Raw genomic sequence first — 20,233 nt, 5'->3', positions numbered from 1 at the left:
GTCTGGTGTGTCTGGTGTGTGTGTGTCTGTGTGTGTGTATCTGTGTATATGTGTCTGTGTGTGTTTGTGTGTTTTACAGGGATTGAACCTTGGACCTCACACATGCCAGGAAAGATCCACAACTCAGCTATATTCCCAGTTCTTTGGTGTTAGAAGTTTTTCACCAGGCAGTGGTGGCACATGCCTTTAATCCCAACACTTGGGAGACAGAGGCAGGTGGATTTCTGAATTCAAGGCCAGCCTGATCTACAGAGTGAGTTCCAGGACAGCCATGGCTACACAGAGAGACCCTGCCTCAAAAAAAAAAAAAGTTTTTCAAGTATCCTCAGCACCAGACTCTGTGAGAGCAGAGTGTGGTCTGTAGCACAGGCTTCTTTTAACTGCTCTGCCCAGAAGCTTAAAGGAGTGAGACTCAGGAAGTGTTCTGGATTGTCACGTCTATAGCTGTAATGGTAATAAGTCTCAGTTTTATTATTCACAGCATCTAAAAGAAGAACCTTGTAAATACACTGACTCTGTCTCAGAAAACAAAAATAAATGAAGGAAAACTGAATCTATGTGTAATGATGCATATCTGAAATCCCAGCATTCAGGAAGCTAAGGCAGGAGAATTGCCATGAGTTTGAGGCCAGCCTGAGCTACACAGTACATGCCAAAACAGATGGGGTTACACAGCAAGACTCTGCCTCAAAATAGGAAAAGACATACTTATATGTGTATGTAAACACACACACACACACACACACACACACACACACACACGCCTGTAATCTCAGCATTCGAGACATAGAGGCAGGAGAATCAGAACTTTAGGGTCATCCTCAGCTAGATAGTAGTAAGTTGGAGGCCAGTCTGGAATAAAATAGACCCTACTTCAAGAATAAATAAATAAATAAATAAATAAATCCTCGAACTTTCTCTGTAGACCAGGCTGGTCTCAAACTCCACCTGCCTCTGCCTCCCAAGTGCTGAGATTAAAGGTATATATCACCATCACCATCACCACCACCACCACCACTCCACCCTCCTCAACCCCTGACTCAAATGAAGAGTTCTTGCCTGTCCTAATTAGCTTTGTCAACTTGACAGGCTAGCCTCATCTGAGAGGAAAACCAGAGTACTAGGATTGTAGTTGTGGGGAGGCATTGAGGAAGTGTCTGGATCTAATCATCTGTGGGCGTGTCTGAGTGAGGACTGTCTCGAATATTAATTGATAAAGGGGTGCTTAGCCCTCTGTGAGTGGCACGATCCCGAGGCAAGTGATCCAGGGCTAAATAAGAAAGCCAGCTGAGCAGGAGACTGTGAGCAAGCCAGTAAACAGCTTTCCTTCATGGCTCCTGACTCCAGGTTTGTGCCTTGAGTTCTGGCTACTCCTTTTCTCAGTGATGGGCTGAGACCTGGACATGCAACCCAAATAAACCTTTACCTCCTCATGTTGCTTTTGGTCGGTGTTTTATCTCAGCAGCAGAATAAAAACAGAACATTGCCTAACATGTATGAGGCTCTGAGTTTGATTTCCAGCACTGGAGAAAATAAAGTCAGCATTTATCATGTATGGTGTCAAATATATGCAATCTAGCACGAGGGAGATGGAGGCAGAACTCTGACGATCAGGACTCTGAAGGCTAGCTTCAGTTAAGCAGAAAGTTCAAGGCCAGGCTGAGTTACCACAAACCCTGTCTCAGAAAACAAACACAGAGCTGGGGTAAGCTGTGTTTGGTTGGACATTTGTTGAGCTAGCACCCGGGTTTCAATCTCTAGAAACCATATGAAGAAGCTGGGCATGGTGGCACCTCTAATTCTAGTACTGAAGGGGCTATCTTAGACAGTGTGTCTATTTCTGTGATAAAGCACCATGACCAAATGCATCTTGGAGAGAAAAGGGTTTATTTGCCATACACTTCCATATCACAGTTCATCACAGAAGAGAGTCAGGACAGACACTCAAACAGATCAAGAACCCGGAAGCAGGAGCTGATGCAGAGGCCATAAAGGAGTGCTGCTTACTGGCTTGTGATGGATGGGGGGCTTTCTGCATCAATCACTAATTTTTAAAAAATGCCCTATAGGCTTGCCTACGCCCCAGTCTGATCTGCTCAATCCATTTGTCTGTGTTGTTAAAACAACAAAACCTTCATTTCTCTCCACCTTTCCTAGAGCGCTCTTACAACTTTTTATTATGAACATGTATACCTGTTTATATGTATCCATGTTTCCTGTGTGTGTGTGTGTGTGTGTCTACATGCACACGCGTGTGGAGGCCAATGGAAAACTTCGGGTGTCATCCTCAAGAATGCCATACACCTTCCTCCAGACAGGGTCTGACAATGGCCTGGAACTCATTAATTAAGCTAGCCAGGCAGGCCAATAAGCCCAAGCCATCCTCCTGCCTCTACCTCCTCAGTATTGAGCTTATAAGCAAGCCAGTTTTGTATTGTACATAGGTACCTGTGTCAGGGATAGGTCCTCAGGCAAGCACTTTACTGACTGAGCTGTAGCCCAGTCTCTCAGTCTTACAGTTTACAGAAAAGAAATGAAACAGAAGTATGTAAATTCAGCCATGAGACAAATCGATGCCTCTTCCTGGGGAAGGACAGCTCTTCCTGTGGTCATGTCCCAGGCTGCCCCACTATCAGCAGGGATGTTAGGTTTCACTGTTAAAATTCTCGCTAGATCAGCATTAGTTTCCTCGCTGGGAACTCCAAGGAAACGTTTTCTTCTTCAGCAGCAAATCCCATCAGCTCAGGCCCACACCCATAGCTGTTGACCTGGCTAAAAGCCTTTCGTTTTCTCAAATGCATGAGAACAGAGGCCAAGCTGATTAACAAGGAAACTTCAGATAGAGTGACTTAAATAAGAAGCATGTTATTGTTCCCTTATGGAATGTCCACTGGTCCACACTGCAGGGCTAGGTCTACCAGAGGGTTCTGTGTTCCCCAACACGCATCACTTGTCTTCTAAATAGACGTTTCAGCGGTTGTTCTCAGACAGCGGGGGGAAAAGGATAGAGCTGGGGGTTTGCATATGATGCACAAGGCTCCAGGATGATCCTTAGCACTATGTACACAAAACTGCACTCGTGGGCGTGGTAGTATAAGTCTGCAGTCTCAGCAGTTAAGTCAGGAGGACTTGTCACAGATTCAAAGCTTGCCTGGCTACCTTGAGATCCTCTCTAAACAGAATGGGAGGTCTGGAGAAATGGCCCAGGGGTTAAGAGTACTTGCTCTTCCAAGGACCCAGGATTGATTCCCGGCGCTCACAAGGTGGCTTATAACCATCTAGTTCCAGCAAATCCAATGTCCTCCACTGGCCTCTATGGGCACCAGGCACACATATGGTGCACAGACATTACCCAGAGGCAAAATACCCATACACGGAAAATAATTTTAGAAAGAAAAAGAAAAGACAGGACAAAGAGATGAAGAGCTGACTCCGCAGGTGAGAGTGAGTGGCGTTCTTACAAGGAACCCGGGTTAGGTTTCCAATCCCCATACTGGTAGGCTCACAGCAGCTCTCGGTGATCTGACACCCTCTTCTGACCTCTGAGAGCACCCGCATACACACACACACACACACACACACACACACACACCTACACTCAGGAAAGTGTGTGCACACACATTAAATTTTTTTTTTTTTGTAAGGAAAAGTTCCCTCAGAGCCACTCCTGAGGCCTCTCTGCAGAGCTGAGTTACTGAGGTATTTGTTTGTTGCATCACCCCACAGCCATTACACAAAGAGGACCTGCTGAGCAGGAAGTAGCACCAGAGCCCTGGGGAGACCTGCACACCAATGGTGGAGATTATAGTTGATTCCTGACACTAGATTGTCCTCTTTGCAATAAGTGAGCTCCAGAGCCTAACCCTAAGTGGACATGCCACCACCCAGAATGGAGACTACATTTCCCCTTCTTCTCTGCATCTAGGCATTACCAGGTAATAACAGAACATGAAGAATGATACGCATTTCTTGTACTTTCATAAAGAGTGGTACAATGGGTTATATTAACTATAGCAAGCACTGGTTCTTGCCCAGTCCTGGAGTTCTTTCACACTGTTAGAATTCCAAGATAACAAACTGGCTCCTCCCACGACTTTTCTCTTTGGCCTGTTCATTTGTATCCTGTTCCCTCTTCTTATAAGAATTCTACCAGGAAAAAAGAAAAAAAAGAACTCTACCATGGCTACTAAGATAGGTCCGTGGTTAAGAGCAAGGCTAAGGGTTCACTTCCCAACACCCAAATGGCAACTCACAGCTCTCCATAACTCCAGTTCCAAAGGATCTGATACCCTCTTCTGGCCTCCATGGGCACTAAGCATGCACATACTACACATGCATACATGCAGAGAAATACATACTCAAAAGTAAATAAATCTTAGTTCTACCATATATAACGAGGAACCGTTTTTCTGAGTAGATTCATTTGAAATAGTTCTGCCTGCCATAACTCCTGTCTTCTCATTCTGTAGTACTAAGACGGGAGCTCAACACAGGCCATAAGAGAGGTGCTGTGTGCATATTTGGAGACATGATTTGAGCGCCTAACCTTTCTTTCTCCTAACCCTGTCCTAAAAATCTGATGCTTGAGACTGGCTTGCTTGTTTTTAACATTTAATGAACTAATAAATTATTTTGCATAGTGGGGCAAGTTTGTAGGGGAGCCACAGCACACGTGTGGAGGTCAGTGGACAACTTTCAGGAGTCAGGTGTCTCCTTCTACCATGTGGTGCTGGGGACTGAACAAAAGTCCAGCAAGTGCCATCTAAACCAACCCTCCTTGGCTTTTTAAAAAATACATTATTTTTATTTATGTGTCTGGATGTTTTGTCTGAATGCAAGTCTATGCACCATATGTACACAGTGTCCTTGGAGGTCAGAAGAGGGCAGCGGATCCCTAGATCCACTGGGAGAGAGAGCAACCAACCCTGAGCCAGCTCTCCAGCCCCCAGGTTGGTTGGGTTTGTTTGTTTGTTGAAACGAGGTTTTATGTTGTATCTCAGATTGCCCTAAACTCACTATGGAGCTCAGACTGGCCTCAAATATATGGTAATTTCCTTTCTCAGGTAGACTGAACTTCAACTTCTGATTCTCCTGTCCCTCTCTCCAAAGTGCTAGGTTTATGTGAGTCAACATGGTTAAAAGCTCTTTCTTTCTTGTGGTTGCCAGGAATCAAACTCAGGACCTCTGGAAAAGCAATCAGAGCTCTTAACCACTGAACCATGTCCCTAGCTCTTAAAACCTTTTCTTACAAGAAGGAACTACCACGAGAGAGAGAGAGAGAGAGAGAGAGAGAGAGAGAGAGAGAGAGAGAGAGAGAGAGAGTCAGTCTTCAGGCCTCCTCATTTCCATACAGCAGAGACCCAGGCCTCTGGGACCCCCGAGAAACCTATCTAGAAATATTCCATTTGAAAGCCGGGCGTGGTGATGCACGCCTTTAATCCCAGCACTTGGGAGGCAGAGGCAGGAGGATTTCTGAGTTCGAGGCCAGCCTGGTCTACAAAGTGAGTTCCAGGACAGCCAGGACTATACAGAGAAACCCTGTCTCAAAAAAACAAAAACAACAAAAACAAAAAAAGAAAAAAAAGAAAAGAAATATTCCATTTGACCTCAAGGGCAGGCCCCTATGTCTGGCTCTCAGCCCTTCCTCTGCAGGCCCAATCAGGGCCAGCTAATAGACTCATTTTAAGATTGACCTGAGAAAAGGAACTTCTAGAAAGAACATAGAAAGGTATCTAAGTATCTTGCTTAAGTTCCTTTCTTTTTTCCCTTCCTTCCTTCCTTCCTTCCTTCCTTTTTTCTTTTTTCTTTCTGAGACTGGGTCTCTCTTTTATGTAACTCTGGCTGTCCCAGAGCTTGCTTTGTAGACCTGGCTGTTTTCAAGCTCACAAAGATCTATCTGCCTCTGCTTCCCAAGTACTAGAATTAAAGGCATGTGCTACCACACCTGGCTTAATTGGGATTTCTATTGCTGTGATAAAACACCATAGCCAAAAGCAATTTGAGAGTAAGGGTCATCATACAATGTGTAGGTAATCATGAAAGGGAGTCAAGGCAGGAGCTCAGAGGCAATAAACAAACAAACAAACAAAACCAGATGCAAAGGACCTGGAAGGATGCTGCCTTCTGTCTTGCTCCCATAGCTTGTTCAGTGTGGTTTCTTACATACACAAGACCCACCTTCTCAAGGCAAGGGTGGCACCACTCACAATGGGCTGACTCTCCCACATTAATCACTAATTAGGAAAATGTCCCATGGGCTTACCTGAGGTATTTTTTTAATCCTGCTTCTTTTGTTTGTTTGTTGGTTGGTTGGTTGTGGTTTTTGTTTGTTTGTTTATTTTGTCTTGTTCTGTTTTGTTTTTTTGAGACAGGATTTCTCTATATAGCCCCGGCTGTCCTGGAACTCACTCTGAAGGCCAGAATGTGGCCTCAAACTCAGAAATCCACCTACCTCTGCCTCCCAAGTGCTAGAATTAAAGGGGTGTGCCACCACTGCCCAGCCTTAATTGTGGTTCTTTTTCAGATAACTCTAGCTTGTGTTGAGTTCACATATAAATAACAACAACAACAACAAGAAAGCCCCCCAAGACACTGGGAATAGTGTTTTTTTGCCTTTCAACACTACTGAATGATGCTGTTGAGATATGGACACCAAATTGGATGCGAAGGCCTCCATGGGCTTCTGTGCTTGAATATTTGGTCCCCCGTTAATGGAACCCTTTAGGAAGGCTCAGGAGGTGTGACTTCCTTGGAGAAGCTGTGTCACTGGGAGTGAGCTTTGAGGTTTGAAAAGACAGTGTTGTGCTGGGCAGTGGTGGCGCAGGCCTTTAATCCCAGCACTTGGGAGGCAGAGGCAGGCGGGTTTCTGGGTTCGAGGCCAGCCTGGTCTACAGAGTGAGTTCCAGGACAGCCAGGGCTATACAGAGAAACCCTGTCTCAAAAAAACAAAAACAACAAAAACAAAAAAGATCTGTTTACAGTATTCAACTGCTTTTCTAATCCAACGTTGAAAAGTCTTCTAATTTTCCACAAAAAACAAACAAACTAACAACCCTACATGGTCAGGTCTGTCACAGCAATACCCAACACCTAGTGCCAACTTCAGTCTTAACTTACTTTTCTATTTTTTCGATAAAACACCATGACCAAGTCAGCTTAGAAACAGGAAGCTTTTATTTGGTTTACAGCTTCAGAGGGTTAGAGCCCCTAATGGTGGAGTGAAGGAACAGTTGAGAGTTCACTTGTCGATTCACAACCACAATGCAGAGAAAAAGAGAACACTGTAATTGCCTTTTACCAATGTCCTAATATTTTGCCTGAAGCTTAACTGAAAATTAATGGACTGATTTCTTTAGAGGAGATTTCAAGACAGCTTAATATCAAGTCTGTTGCATGGTTACTAGTAATCCTTCTTATGCGATCTACCATGAAAAAAAGAGCAGGTTGGGTAAAAAGAAATACAAAATGTACAATTTGAGAAGAAAAATAGTACCAGGAAATTCAATGTTGAAACCAAGGTTTATGCTGAAAGGGGTGATGAAATCAGAGAGAGACCTGACCCAAAATGGAAGCGAGGACCCCAGCCAACTACCCTGCAACATCGAGAGGAAAAGAACCTAAGGAAATGTATATATATATTCCTAAAAAGCAACAATAAATCAAAGCCTTTGCAAATGCGATTCGAGGGGTCCAGAGTTCACTCCAAGTTGCTTGTCAAACTTGGCAATGTCTTTTAAGTGGCTCAGGCCTTAGGGTCATGAAGGATATGTGAGTAAAAGAGTCATCCTTCACAGTTCAGGAGAGCCACTAAGGCCAGGTGGATGGCAGGGAAGTCTTGCATGGAGGCTCTGAAGGGCCATTGTGTGAAGCTGTGAAATTGAAGCCTGAATTGTGTTGGAAATCCAAGGTGTTAGAAGTTCCAGAGCTGTGGGATGCCTGTGGAGTGGTGCTGCACACAGTGGGTGGAACGGACTGTAAAGAGAGCAAAGCTGGAGAAGAGCCTTCTAATAAGCCCTTTGATGTTGAGTCTATAGGCACAGTAAGAGCGTTTGCCTTGCTAGGTGTCAGTCTTACTTTGGTCTAGTTTTTTCTCGTTAGTCCTCAATTCCTCCCTTTAGGAATGGTAATGTATATTCTGTGTACCATGGTAAGTCGAAGGTACATAATTTGCTCTTTTGGTTTTACCTGGGGTTTCAGTGAAAAGATTTCCATCCATCTCCAAAGATACTTGGACTTTGGACATTAAAAGAGTGTTGAGACCGAGAAAGACTATGGGACTGTGGAGTTGGGCTAAATGCATTTTGCCTTCTGATATATATATATATATATATATATATATATATATATATATATAGCCCTGAACTGATGGGGACGAGGAGTGGAATGTGGTGGTTTGAATAAGAAGGTTCCCCTCAGGTTTATACAGTTGGATACTTGGTCCTCAGCTGCTTAGATTGTTTGAGAAGGATTAGAAGGTATGGTCTTGTTAGAGGAGGTGTGTCACTGGGGGAAGGCTTTGAGGTTACAAGCCCGTGTGTGGGTTCCAGTGCTTGCTCTCGCTGAGCCTTGTGGTTGTACATCAAGATGCGATCTCTCCGCTCTTCTTTCACTCTGCCATCATGGACTGTGTGTCTTGGTCATGGTGTTTTATCACAGCGATAGAACAGGAACTAAAATAGAATGCTTACAAACAACAGTTCTGGAGGCCAGAAGTCTAAAATAAGGCTAGCTACAGCTGGGGTTCTCCTGGATGCCTTGAGGTAGCTGCAGGTGGCTGCTGGGCACTCCTGGCCTTGGAACTGTGTTACTCCCTTCTGTCCTCACCCTCACAGAGCTTTCAGTCAGTCCCAAATCTCCCTCTCATCCTCTTATAAGGACAACCTCTCCTCACATCACTGGATTTAGGGTCTACCCTAATCCTTAATCCAAGATTCTTAATTTAATTATATGTGCATAGTTCTTATTGACAAATAAGGTCATGCCAAAAAGTCGTAAGAGTTAGGACTTGTACAGTGTTTTGAGGAGGGGGCACCATTCAACATAACCATCCAATAAGAGGTATTGCCCCTTTTCCTACGGTTGCTACCACTTCTCTTTAGTTTGGGGTTTTAAGCGAGATTCAGAATACTAAGAAGCATAAAAAATCCCCTGTAGGCATGTTGAGGCAGCAGCTCTTTGCAAAACCCAAATGCTGTAGGTATAGGGTCACATGGATCCCAGATGACTGCCCGGCTGCTGACCAGATACCTATACACAGCAACCATCATGACCAAGGTCAGCCAGGCCAGCCTGTGGGACACAAACAATTTGCTGTGCTGGCCCTGGAGCTCTTTCTAGAAGCTTCCTCCTTCCTTCTTTCCTAGAATTGCTTATTCCAGCACTGAGAGAGGATGTCTCTGTCCACAGTGGGAGAGGGATCTGCAGCAGAGTGCATCCATCCTTCTGGGCTTCTACCCTTTGCACAGGGATGTCTCTAGATCCAGGCGTGGTACGAAACACATACCTTCTAGATGACCCAGGCCAAGGACTTTGGTTAGAACATCGCAGAGACATGGGTCTCGCTGTCAGGCAGGGGCTTGCTGGTTGCTGATTTGGCAAACGAGTGGCACGGAGCCACTTTCAAGACTAGGACTGTACCTTCACCCCACTGGGATGCTGCTGAAGACACCTCTTAGGTTGTCCCCATGAAGCAGACTTAGGCTGAAGATTCTTAACTGCCCATGTGCATGAGGGTGGTATGTTCCCGGGACAAGAGCAGAGATCCCATTGGTAACAGGAAGCCCACTAGGTGAACAGCAACTGCCCTGCTCTTGCCTACTTTCCAGTGCCAACTGCAGACAGATGGTGGCTCAAGACAAACAGCTTCAGAACGCCAGCCTGGGGCTCACAGCTCAGGGTCAGAGCTTGGACCTGGGTCAGGACATCCCACAATGCTGTGGTAACTAAGACTGAGAAACTGTCTGAGGTCTGGTTTAGTGCTCTGACCAGAGGAGTTATACTCAGATTTACGTTAAAGTTGAAAGAACTAGGAACTAGGATTCAGTTTGCTTGTTTGTTTATAGGCAGGGTCTCCTTTAGCCCAGGCTGGCTTTGAATTCATAGACTATCAGATTTCAGTTATGAGCCACCATGCCCACATTTTTACAGTCACTTTTAGATACCTGTGTATAATATTTTACTCTACCTCAAATACAATTAAATAAGCATTTTCAAACTCTCTCTCTCTCTAAATATATACATATATATATATATATATATATATATATATATATAGGTAGGTAGATAGATAGATAGATAGATAGATAGATAGATTGTGTGTGTGTGTGTGTGTGTGTGTGTGTGTGTGTGTGTATGTTGCTATATAACCCAGGCTTGCCTTGCACTTATGGCCATCTTCCTTTTAAGTGCTGATATTATAGAGGCATGCACCATCACATCTGGCTTCAATTTCTAAAATGCCCCCCCTTTAGTACTTTGTTTAAATGAGCAACAATCTCAGTAATCCCAAGAATTTGAATTTTAAAAAAAAAATTAATTCCTTGGGCCAAGGAGCTGACTCACTGGGTAAAAGCACTTGATTAGAAACCTGACAGTCTGAGCTGGATCCCCAGAAACCACATGGAGGAAGGAGCGCCAATTCCCAGAAGTTGTCCTTTGACCTCCACATGCCTCCTGCTGCTGCTTGCTACACACACACAGACACACACAGACATACACATACACACACATATACCATATAATAGGTAGATAAATAAGTAAATAAATAAAATTTTAAAACATCTTTTTCAAACAAAAAAATAAATGCAGTAAACCTAAAGTTACCTCAAATACTCCAGAAACATTAAAATTGGAATGGATTCACTAATACAGAAGTGTTAATGCTTTGGTTCTGATTCTCTTGGGCTTTTCTATTCATCTTTCTGTATTTTCTGTGTGACTAAAAGGTGGGTAGACAAGTGAAATCAATTTGAGGCTGGAAATGTAGCTCATTGGTAGAGTGTTGGCCAAGTAGGCGCTTAGTCCTGAGTTCACTCCTAACACCATGGAGGGGAGAGAAGCCAGTGTTCTCCTACACACACACCCCAGAGATCTGGGGCACCTTGGTCAGGCTGTGCAGGTGAAGGCAGAGCAGACTTTGTGGGGACAACTCAACAGGCTCCTGAGCATCTATCTAATGGAACCCTGAAAAGGGGCTGGTCTTGAGCTCTGTTTTCCTCTCCTTTCTGTTCTTAAGAGTCTGCAACACAGACTGGGAATGGAATCCTTAGTGGACTTTGCCAAGTCTTTAGCTCAAAGACCTCTTACATCAGTCGGATCCAAATGCCTTCGCTGGTTTAAAAGAATGATGGTCTCTTTAGTATTGCTAGGACTGAACAATTCTCAGGACATCCACCTCTCCAGAGTTCTGCCCACTTGGAATCACTGTTCTGCGCATTTGTTCCTAGTAGGGTGCTGAGCTGGATGCCAGTAAAGCAGATGGTGATGCACAAGATGCCTTAGCATACACACCCAGCCCCGCCCTTGTAGAAAGGCTTGGGGGACAGCTGGCAGAAAATATGGGGAAGAGAAAGGAGGAAACGTGATTCGGAAGGAAGAACACGAAGCTCAGCTCAGTGAGAAACCTCTGCAGCAGCAGGAATGGGGAAACAGCCGCACTGCGACTCCTGGAACAGACCCTAGTGGAGTGGGCCAGAGGGTTTAACTGGGTGTGGACAGACCAAATGTGGTTTCTGCAGGAAACTGCTGGGAACAGCAAGAGATGGGGGTGGGGACTAGTCAGCTTGATGAAAAATAAAAATGCTGGTCACGTGTGCTTTCAACCCACTCGAAGAAGTGTCTGGGCTCCTCTAGCTAAAGCTGAGATGGGGGTGGGGAGCATGGTGTCTGCCTCTGTGGGTTCTAGCTCCTACAATTTGCAAGACCAAAAAACGAGGACAGAGACAGCTCTGGGATTTGGATAGATAGAACGTTCGCTGGGCAAGGCCATCTGGAGAAGGATGTCTGGAGCAGTGTCCCTACTGGAGACAGTGTAGTGGGCACTGCAGACCTATGGATAGTGACAGAAATGTGGCAATGGGGATAATGTGGAGGTTCAAAGACTTGGCGCACAGTCTGTCCTGACACATCTGGGAGACCACGGAACTGACTATGCGCATAGTGACCCGCGCCACCCATACTTGACAGGGATGGGTTCCCAAGACCCTAAAGGCCTTGGTGGTCGCATATGTGGACGTAATGTAGACTTCAGCACGGTGCTAAGACAGCCAGTCATCAACACCGGAGCAGGGGATGTTCAACACCACCACCAGGTTCTCTGGGAGGATTTCTGCATCTGACAATAGGGGAACTGGCTGCAGGAGCCGAAACAACACCCACGGCCATGCCGTACACGTTCCGCACACGGCTCAGTCCTCATCCAACTGACCGGTCCCGACCCACTCTCAGCCACCGCTACGAGGCTCCGCCTCTAACTCCGCCCTCCAGCCAATCTCGGTCCCGCCCCATCCCAGCGTTCCGTGCGCAAGGCATCTAGGAAGCTGGCGTGGCGCAGCGGGAGCGAGTGGAGGCCTGTGGGCGGGACTTCCGGCTGGTTGAATCGACTTCCGGCCGTGCTTGATGGGTCTGGCCGGTCTCCTGACATGAAGGTGAGCCCGACTGTGGCGGCAATGGGACTGCTTCATCTTCCGCGTCATGATGCGGGAACGTCGGGCAGCGAGGCTCTCCCCGGACAGAACGGGCAGAGTGTGAGCGGGAAGGAGAGGGCACGGATGAGAGCGAATGTGGGAGCTATGAATGTGAGGGCGAGGAAGAGTGTGAGGATGAGAGGCTTTGAGGGGGAGAGCGATCCTGTCAGTGTGAGAAGAAACAGATGTGAGGGTGAGTGGGAGGTCTGTGGAATGAGCAGATGTGAGGGTGAGCTGGGGTAAGAACGAGTAGGTGTGAGAAAGCAGGTGTGTCAGTGTGAGAGTAAGGGCGTATGTGAGAGAGCGAGCGGGTGTGAGAGTGAGAGGGAGTGTGAGGGCCCGCATGGGTGAGGGTAGATGTGAGAACAAGGGGCTTATTAGGGGTGAGAAAGCCAGTGGGGGTGAGTGTGAGCAAGGGTGAGAGAGTGAGTGTTAGGGTGAGAACAGGTATGGGAGAGTGTGACATTGTTCTTTAGCAGAAAGAAGTGTGAACACCAAGTGTGTCACTGTGAGGGAGCTTCCGAGCAAACAGTAACATGAGACTATGAGCGAGCACAGGCCGTTGCATAAAGTCAAGAGAGCCCGTAGCAAATGACTTTAATCCTAGCACCCGGGAGGCAAAGGCTGGCAGATGGATCTCTGTGAGTTCGAGGCCACCCTGGTCTATAGAGTGAGTCTCAGGACAGCCAGGGCCACATGACAAGACCCTGTCTCCAAAAAAGAGTTTGGGGGTGGGGCAAAAGAAGCCGCAGGAAGCATGAATGTGTTAAGTGTATGTGCCAGTGTAGCTGGATATGAAGAAACATGGGTGAGTGATGTATAAAGGAGTATAAACACGAACCAGGATGTAAGATAATGAAGTCAGAGATTTCAGATGTGTGAGTTAGTGTGCATAGCTTGTGGAGCCACAAATGAACGATGACATGAGTGTGCAAGCGAGTTAGCAAGGCCACAGTGGCTGTCGGGCATAGAGAATGAGCTCTATGTGGAGGGCCCAGCCTGAGGTAGGACGGTATACAGCAAGTTGTATGGGTTTCTTCGAGTTTGCTAGGTACATGAGTCTGCGCCTTACCCTCAGCACAGCCTCAAATCTTGAACACTCTGTGATGGAAAATTTCCAAAGAACTTTGCACAGATCTCTAGACTGGAGCCCAGGGAGGCCCAGAGACAGTGTGCTGGTGACAGAACTGGAACTTGAGCCATCTTATCACAGTCCTGTTTGCATTGCATTGTATAGTTGGGATGGGATGGTAGCCACGTGCCCCACGGCTTGGTGGGCTGCCCCCTGTGTTGGTTTCCTTATCTGTGAATGGGAATAACATTTATGCCTGCCTGAGTCCTGGGCTATGGAGAGAACTTGTGGGTAACTCACCAGGTCTGGCATGCAACATATGGTCAAATAAATGTCACCTGGGATTGTGATCATCCTGCTTCTTACGTCACCTTCATTTCCAACCATACACTCACCCACCTCCTCATATGAACAGTTCACTCCAAAATTTGTTCTCAAAAATGAAAATGTAGACTGACCATCATACTTGCTGTAAGAGCAGTGAATCTATTAACACTGGGGGCTGAAAGTATGGCCCAGTATTTTCTTAGTATCTGGAGAGCCATGGGTTTAATTCCCTGCTCCTAACAAAACCAGTAATAGGCAGCAATAGTAAAAGGTACTCGGGATACATCAATCAGCATCCCCCAAATACTGCAATACCAAAGCAGGAGCTTAGTGTGAGAGCCAAAGAGATAGGGTCTCCTGTAGCCCAGCGTGGCCTTGAACTCAACTACATAGCTAGAAATGTACAACTACATAGCTGAAAAATGACCTTGAACTCTTAATTTACCCACTTCCACCTTCCTAGTGCTGGGGTCACAGATGTGATCCACTATGCCCCATTTAAAACTTGTTCTTTTAAATTTTTTTTTTTTTTTTTTGGTTTTTCGAGACAGGGTTTCTCTGTGTTGCCCTGGCTGTCCTGGAACTCACTCTGTAGACCAGGCTGGCCTCGAACTCAGAAATCCACCTACCTCTGCCTCCCAAGTGCTGGGTGGTGCGCCACCACCACCCGGTGTTCTTTTAATTTTTAAAAATTATTTGTTTTTATGTTCACTGGTGTTTTGCTCGAAAGTATGTCTATGTGAGGGCGTCATCTGGAACTGGAGTTTTAGACAGTATGTTACACACATACATGACCTTGAACGCCAGTCCTCTGGAGGAATAGCCAGAGCTCTTAATCACTGAGCGATCTCTCTCCAGTGTCCCTCTTCCCCATTTAATGTTTTCACCAACTTTATTTTTATATGTATGTGATTTTTGCCTGAATGTATGTATGTGCTCACAGAAGCCAGAAGAGGGTGGTGAGCTGCCATGTTAAGTGCTGGGAGTTGAACCCAGGTCCTCCGTGAAAGTAGCCAGTTCTCTTAACTGATGACCCATCTCTCTAGCCCCCTACAGTTAGTTCTTAAGGGAGAGCTGAAGTGGACAGTGCACCACAAAATAAACACCAATTTGCTTCTGTAACTGCACATGCACAGCAGATTGTACACATAATTTGTACACATTAATGCATTTCTTTGTAAAAAGCACCTGACATGTCTCGCTTTGAGTCTGCTTAAGAAACATTTGAAAGCTTCTGCTACGACTTTGTCAGCCTCACTAAGACAGTCTTTCCAGTGGGGAATGATTTGTGACGCCAGAGTTACAAGAAGTATAGCATGTTCTCCATTGTTAGCTTGGTATAAGCAGGAGTCAAGACTCAAGTAGCCCGAATTTATAACATTCCACCCTGTGTACGGGGTGTTCTGCCCAAAGGATAGCCATTAATGCTTGAAGACAAAACACATTTTGATGTAAGAATGCTGTGAGACCCTAGGAGTCTGCTATGGGAAGAACATGACGGAGAATATGCCCTAATGGTTGTTTGGGCAGTGGGAGCCATGAAAGGTGCAGTAGCTTGGACACCCTTTATATCATTATACATGCCTCACCCGTGCACACCCTAGTAGTCTAGAAAGTTGGGTCACCCCACCCCTTTTAGACAGGGTTTCTCTGTGTAGCTTTGGCTGTCTTGGAACTTGATCTGTAGACCCAGCCTTGGGGATCCACGTTTATGAGCAGCTAGGAACACGGTGGCAGCATTGTGTTGATTTTGGTTCTGCTCTACTTCCAGACCCAACCCAATGGACCTCTCTCCCTCCATCTGTCCAGAGAGACCCCCACCTTTTTGGTCTTTTGGGTTTTTTGTTGTTGTTTCTGTTTTTTTTTTTTTTGAGACAGGGTTTCTCTGTGTAATTGCCCTGGCTGTCCTGGAACTTACTCTGTAGACCAGGCTGGCCTCAGAAATTTGCCTGCCTCTGTTGGGATTAAAGGTGTGTGCCACCACACTCAGCTAAAAGGATTTATTTTTTAAAGCACACATATATGTTTGTGTCTCTGTATGAGCATCTAAGTGCTTATTTCTATTTATAGAAATAAGAATGGAGCATTGCATCCCCTGGAACTGGGGTTATAGGTGGTTGTGAGTACTAACGTGTGCTGGCAACCTATCTCTGGTCCTCTACAAGGGTAGTGTGTACTCTTATTTGCTGAGACATCTCCTCAGCACATCCCACCTCTCTTTGGTCAGAGGGTATTTGGGGTAGTGCCTAGGGCCTCATGCATTCTAGAAAAGTGGATTACTGAGCTACATTCCCAGCCCTTCCCTCCAGCCCTTCCCCCCCCACCTGTTTTATTTTGAGAAAGGGTCTTGTTAAGTAGCCCAGTCTGGCTTAGAACTCTGTAGTACAGACAGACCTTAAACTTGTACTTCAAGTTCCGTGTGGGATTATAGGCCTGGGCCACCAGGCTGGGCGTCCTTCACCCTTTCTTCCTGTAGGTATAAAGTCACAGGTCAGGGGATAAGGAAGTGTTTGGCAGAGGGACTTTAGACTGTGAACAGTGAGCAGCTGCAAGTCTAGGCGACAGATAGATTAGTAGAGACTCAAGATCACAGGCCTGCACATACTCTCAGACCTGGACTACTTACATCGAGTTTCTTACCTCTTTCCTTCTGTGACCCAGTTTTTCACCCAAGGGACAGAAGCCTTGCTTATGTAGGAGCTGAGGCTAACAACATCCCTGTGAGCTAGGGTAGTCATAGTTCCACTGGCCAGGCAAGGTGTGGGTTTTTCTGGGTCACTGATCTCAACCTCATACTGTGGTTAGGATTTCCCGTTCCCTGGGGGGGGCATGGGCCACAGAATCTTAAGTGTCACAATTGTGAGGACCAAGTGGTGAGCTTGGGTAAAGTGAGATACAGGAAGTTATCTTTTCTTAATTCTCATTTTGTTGTAGGAGAGAAGCTGGTGGGGTGGGAGACTAGGGTGAGAGATTCATGGATCTTACTCCTCTAACCAGCCAGCTTTTAGAACAGTCACTGCCTTTGCTGGAGGCTTCAACCGTCCAGCATTATTTTATATACTCTACAGTTTTCCTAAGTCCTCAGAGCCTCAAGTCTAGACTTTCTTGTGGTTTGCCTATCTTCTAGTAGAATCTTCCTGGCTTGTCTTACTCAAAGACCACATGTTAGTCATAGCTTCATACATGTGTTGCTGTTCTGGAGTGTCAAAGCTTGGAGGCTTATTGCCACAATCCCAGCTTTCCTCAGGTCAGACCAGTAGCAGTGTGAGGGAAGTGACAGCAAAAGGAAGCAGGAGGCCATGGGAACAGGCAGTGGGGCATCAGGGTGTACCTGCCTCTAAGCTGCTGCTAAGGGCTCATACCCTGCCTGGCTGGGCTTACTGGAGGCTTTCAGCCTAGGTCCTGGCATCCCTAGGTGCTCTTGACCACAGGGGAAAGCTTTATTGCTCATCTGTTGGGCAGTGTGCTGAATGCTCAGAATGCACCTGAGCTTTTGCAACCCCCTCACTTGATCTGATAGACTGTGTTACCAGGGACATGAGACTAGCTGGATACACTTCTGCACACTTTATCTTGAAGTCCCTTTGAGGGAATGACAGCCCACCTGGGTCATCTCTATCCAGAATTTCCTAAGATCTAAAAGTGAATTATGCAACTAAAAAGAAATGACCTATCTGCTTCTGCTTTTGCTCCTTAGTACTTTTCTGTGTGAGCATATGCACATAAAAACAAGGCTGTTGGGCTTAGGAGACTGCAGTGGGAGGATCTTGAGTTGGAGGCCAGCTGAGATGTTCCTGGCACAATCCTGTCTCAAACAAATGAAAACCAACTCTTCTGCAGAAATTCAGTTGTGTGGTGTTTTTTGCCTTGGTTGCAGACAGTCATAGGCACCTCCATGCTTGTCTGTGTTCCAGTATCGGAAGTACCCAGTCCCTAAGCTTGGTTCCGGTGTATGTGACATCCTTGAAGTGGAACTTGTAATAGGAAGGAAGTGTATGGTGGACACTGTGTGTTTATGGCCACACTGTCATTCAAAGAAACTGTTTCCCAGCTGGACTTCCCACTTAGCCCAAGAGTTAGTTTTCCCAGTTAACCCTTCACACACTGAGTGGAGACACCATCTTATGTCTCATCTGTGTTTGCTTCTTTCATTTCTGGGGCTCTGAGTATCTCAGTATTTGAAACCTGTTCTTGTTTTTATAGTGGGATCTTGTTTCCTGGGATGTCTTGTTTATTTGTTTGCTTATTTATTTTTGAGACGGAGTTTCATGTGGCAGGCTGGCTTCAATATCCATGCGTGGCCTTGGAACAACTGATCCTCTTTCCTCTAACCGCATCAGGTTCTGGGTTATAGACTTGTGCCACCACACCTGGCTTTTTTTATTTGTACTATTTCTTTGAACATTATGGATAGGAATTTGTCAAATGTGTCCTATGTTAAGTTTTTCTGACTAACTTGTCTTTAAATTTGCTTTTTATCTCCTAAGTAAACATTTTGTTTTAAATATTTTTAAATTTTGAGATAGAGTCTTGCTGTGTTACCTCAGCTATGAGCTCCTTGAGATCGAGCGGGCTTTTTGTTCCAGGCTCTCCAGCAGCTAAGATTATAAGCACTTAACACAGTAACACAGTACTTAACTGTGAAAGTTACACATTTTAAAATTTTTATTTCTTTTTATTTCATTTTTTATTCATTGATATACTTGAAAAAGGCTTTTCTCCCCTGGGATTACATAAGTAGTTGCCCATAGTATGTTCCAGTACCTTCTGTGGCTTCATTATTTTACACTTCAGCCCCATTGTTGCTGAGGTTTCTTTTGTTTTGAGAGGAATGTGGGAGCCAATTTTCCTAGATAGATGGCTGTTTGTGGTCGGAAGGATAGCTTTGGACAGCCTGTGTTGTCTGAGGGGACCTGGTGATCCAGGTAGAGAAGCCTAGAAGTTATAGAGATTTGACTTCAGTAACTAGGGCTGGCCTAAGGGCCCTAAGGACTCAAGCCCTATTAGCATAAATATACTTGTTTGGTTTGTGCCACATGTCTGTGCTAATCGTCCGCCTTCATGTACGTCTTTCTTTCTGCAGCCCCCCTAGACCCAGAGGCTGGTTCCTGCTGTGACATGCCTGCCATGTGGCCACTTCTTCATGTCCTCTGGCTTGCTCTGGTCTGTGGCTCTGTTCACACCACCCTGTCAAAGTCAGATGCCAAAAAAGCTGCCTCAAAGATGCTGCTGGAAAAGGTAGGGAACTCGAGGTGACCACAGAGGCTACAACCTAACCTGTCCTTTCTGGTTAGGATCTTCGTGAGTCAGAGCATAGCAGGGGCTTGGCTCCTTACACGGCTTGCTATTTATTTGTTTGTTTGTTTGTTTGTTTGTTTGTTTGTTTAATGTATATGAGTACACTGTAGCTGTCTTCAAACACACCAGAAGAGGGCATCAGATCCCATTACAGATGGTTGTGAGCCACCATGTGGTTGCTGGGAATTAAACTCAGGACCTCTAGAAGAATAGTCAGTGCTCTTAACCTCTGAGCCATCTCACCAGCCCCCTTACACAGCTTTCTGAGAAGCTAGTGGTGTCTCAGCAGGCAGCCTGAGTGGCTCTGGAGATGGATCCATTACTGTGCTTTTACAGCCATTACCTTCCCTGCTCAGACTCTGTGTCCTGTGACAATTTCCATCTTCTATCTGCCTTCCCTATCCCATGGTCATCTTTACAGCCCAGCTTGTGTTTCCATCATGGCTCTTGTGCTGTTCTTTTGGGATATTCCTAGGGATTGCAAACCCAAGGTTAGACCCCCATCCAGCTTGCTCCTTAGGCTCAACAGTCCCCATGCTGCTGGCCAGGCTGCTGACTTAGGACCACACCAGATCTGGACTTATAGATGCTCTTGGGGCAGAGAACCCAAACAATGGGTATCTCTGTATGTGCTAGGTGGTTTTATGACAGTTTGACACAAGCTAGAGTCATCTGACAGGAGAGAATCTCAATTAAGAAAATGTCTCAGGGCTGGTGAGATGGCTCAGTGGGTAAGAGCACCCGACTGTTCTTCCGAAGGTCTGGAGTTCAAATCCCAGCAACCACATGGTGGCTCATAACCATCCGTAACAAGATCTGACACCCTCTTCTGGAGTGTCTGAAGATAGCTACA

General features: G+C 45.8%; 1 protein-coding gene across 2 annotated transcripts in view; it reads left to right on the top strand.

The window, feature by feature from the left end:
• Window positions 1-12,570: 12,570 nt before the first annotated feature.
• The window catches only part of Chid1 (chitinase domain containing 1), a 40,556-nt gene continuing 32,893 nt past the window's right edge, over window positions 12,571-20,233 (top strand). Inside the window, exons 1-2 of one of the 2 annotated variants that reach the window (XM_021190604.2) lie at window positions 12,575-12,644; window positions 19,166-19,320. In XM_021190604.2, the coding sequence (XP_021046263.1) occupies window positions 19,201-19,320 (120 nt within the window). In that variant the 5' untranslated portion in view covers window positions 12,575-12,644; window positions 19,166-19,200. Of the gene's footprint in view, window positions 12,645-19,165; window positions 19,321-20,233 lie in introns of both variants that reach the window. The other variant, XM_029535068.1, reaches the window with a different exon arrangement.

Source organism: Mus pahari, chromosome 1 (assembly GCF_900095145.1).
Source record: "Mus pahari chromosome 1, PAHARI_EIJ_v1.1, whole genome shotgun sequence".
Taxonomy (NCBI): Eukaryota; Metazoa; Chordata; class Mammalia; order Rodentia; family Muridae; genus Mus; species Mus pahari.
This window is presented reverse-complemented; position numbering and strand designations above follow the sequence as displayed.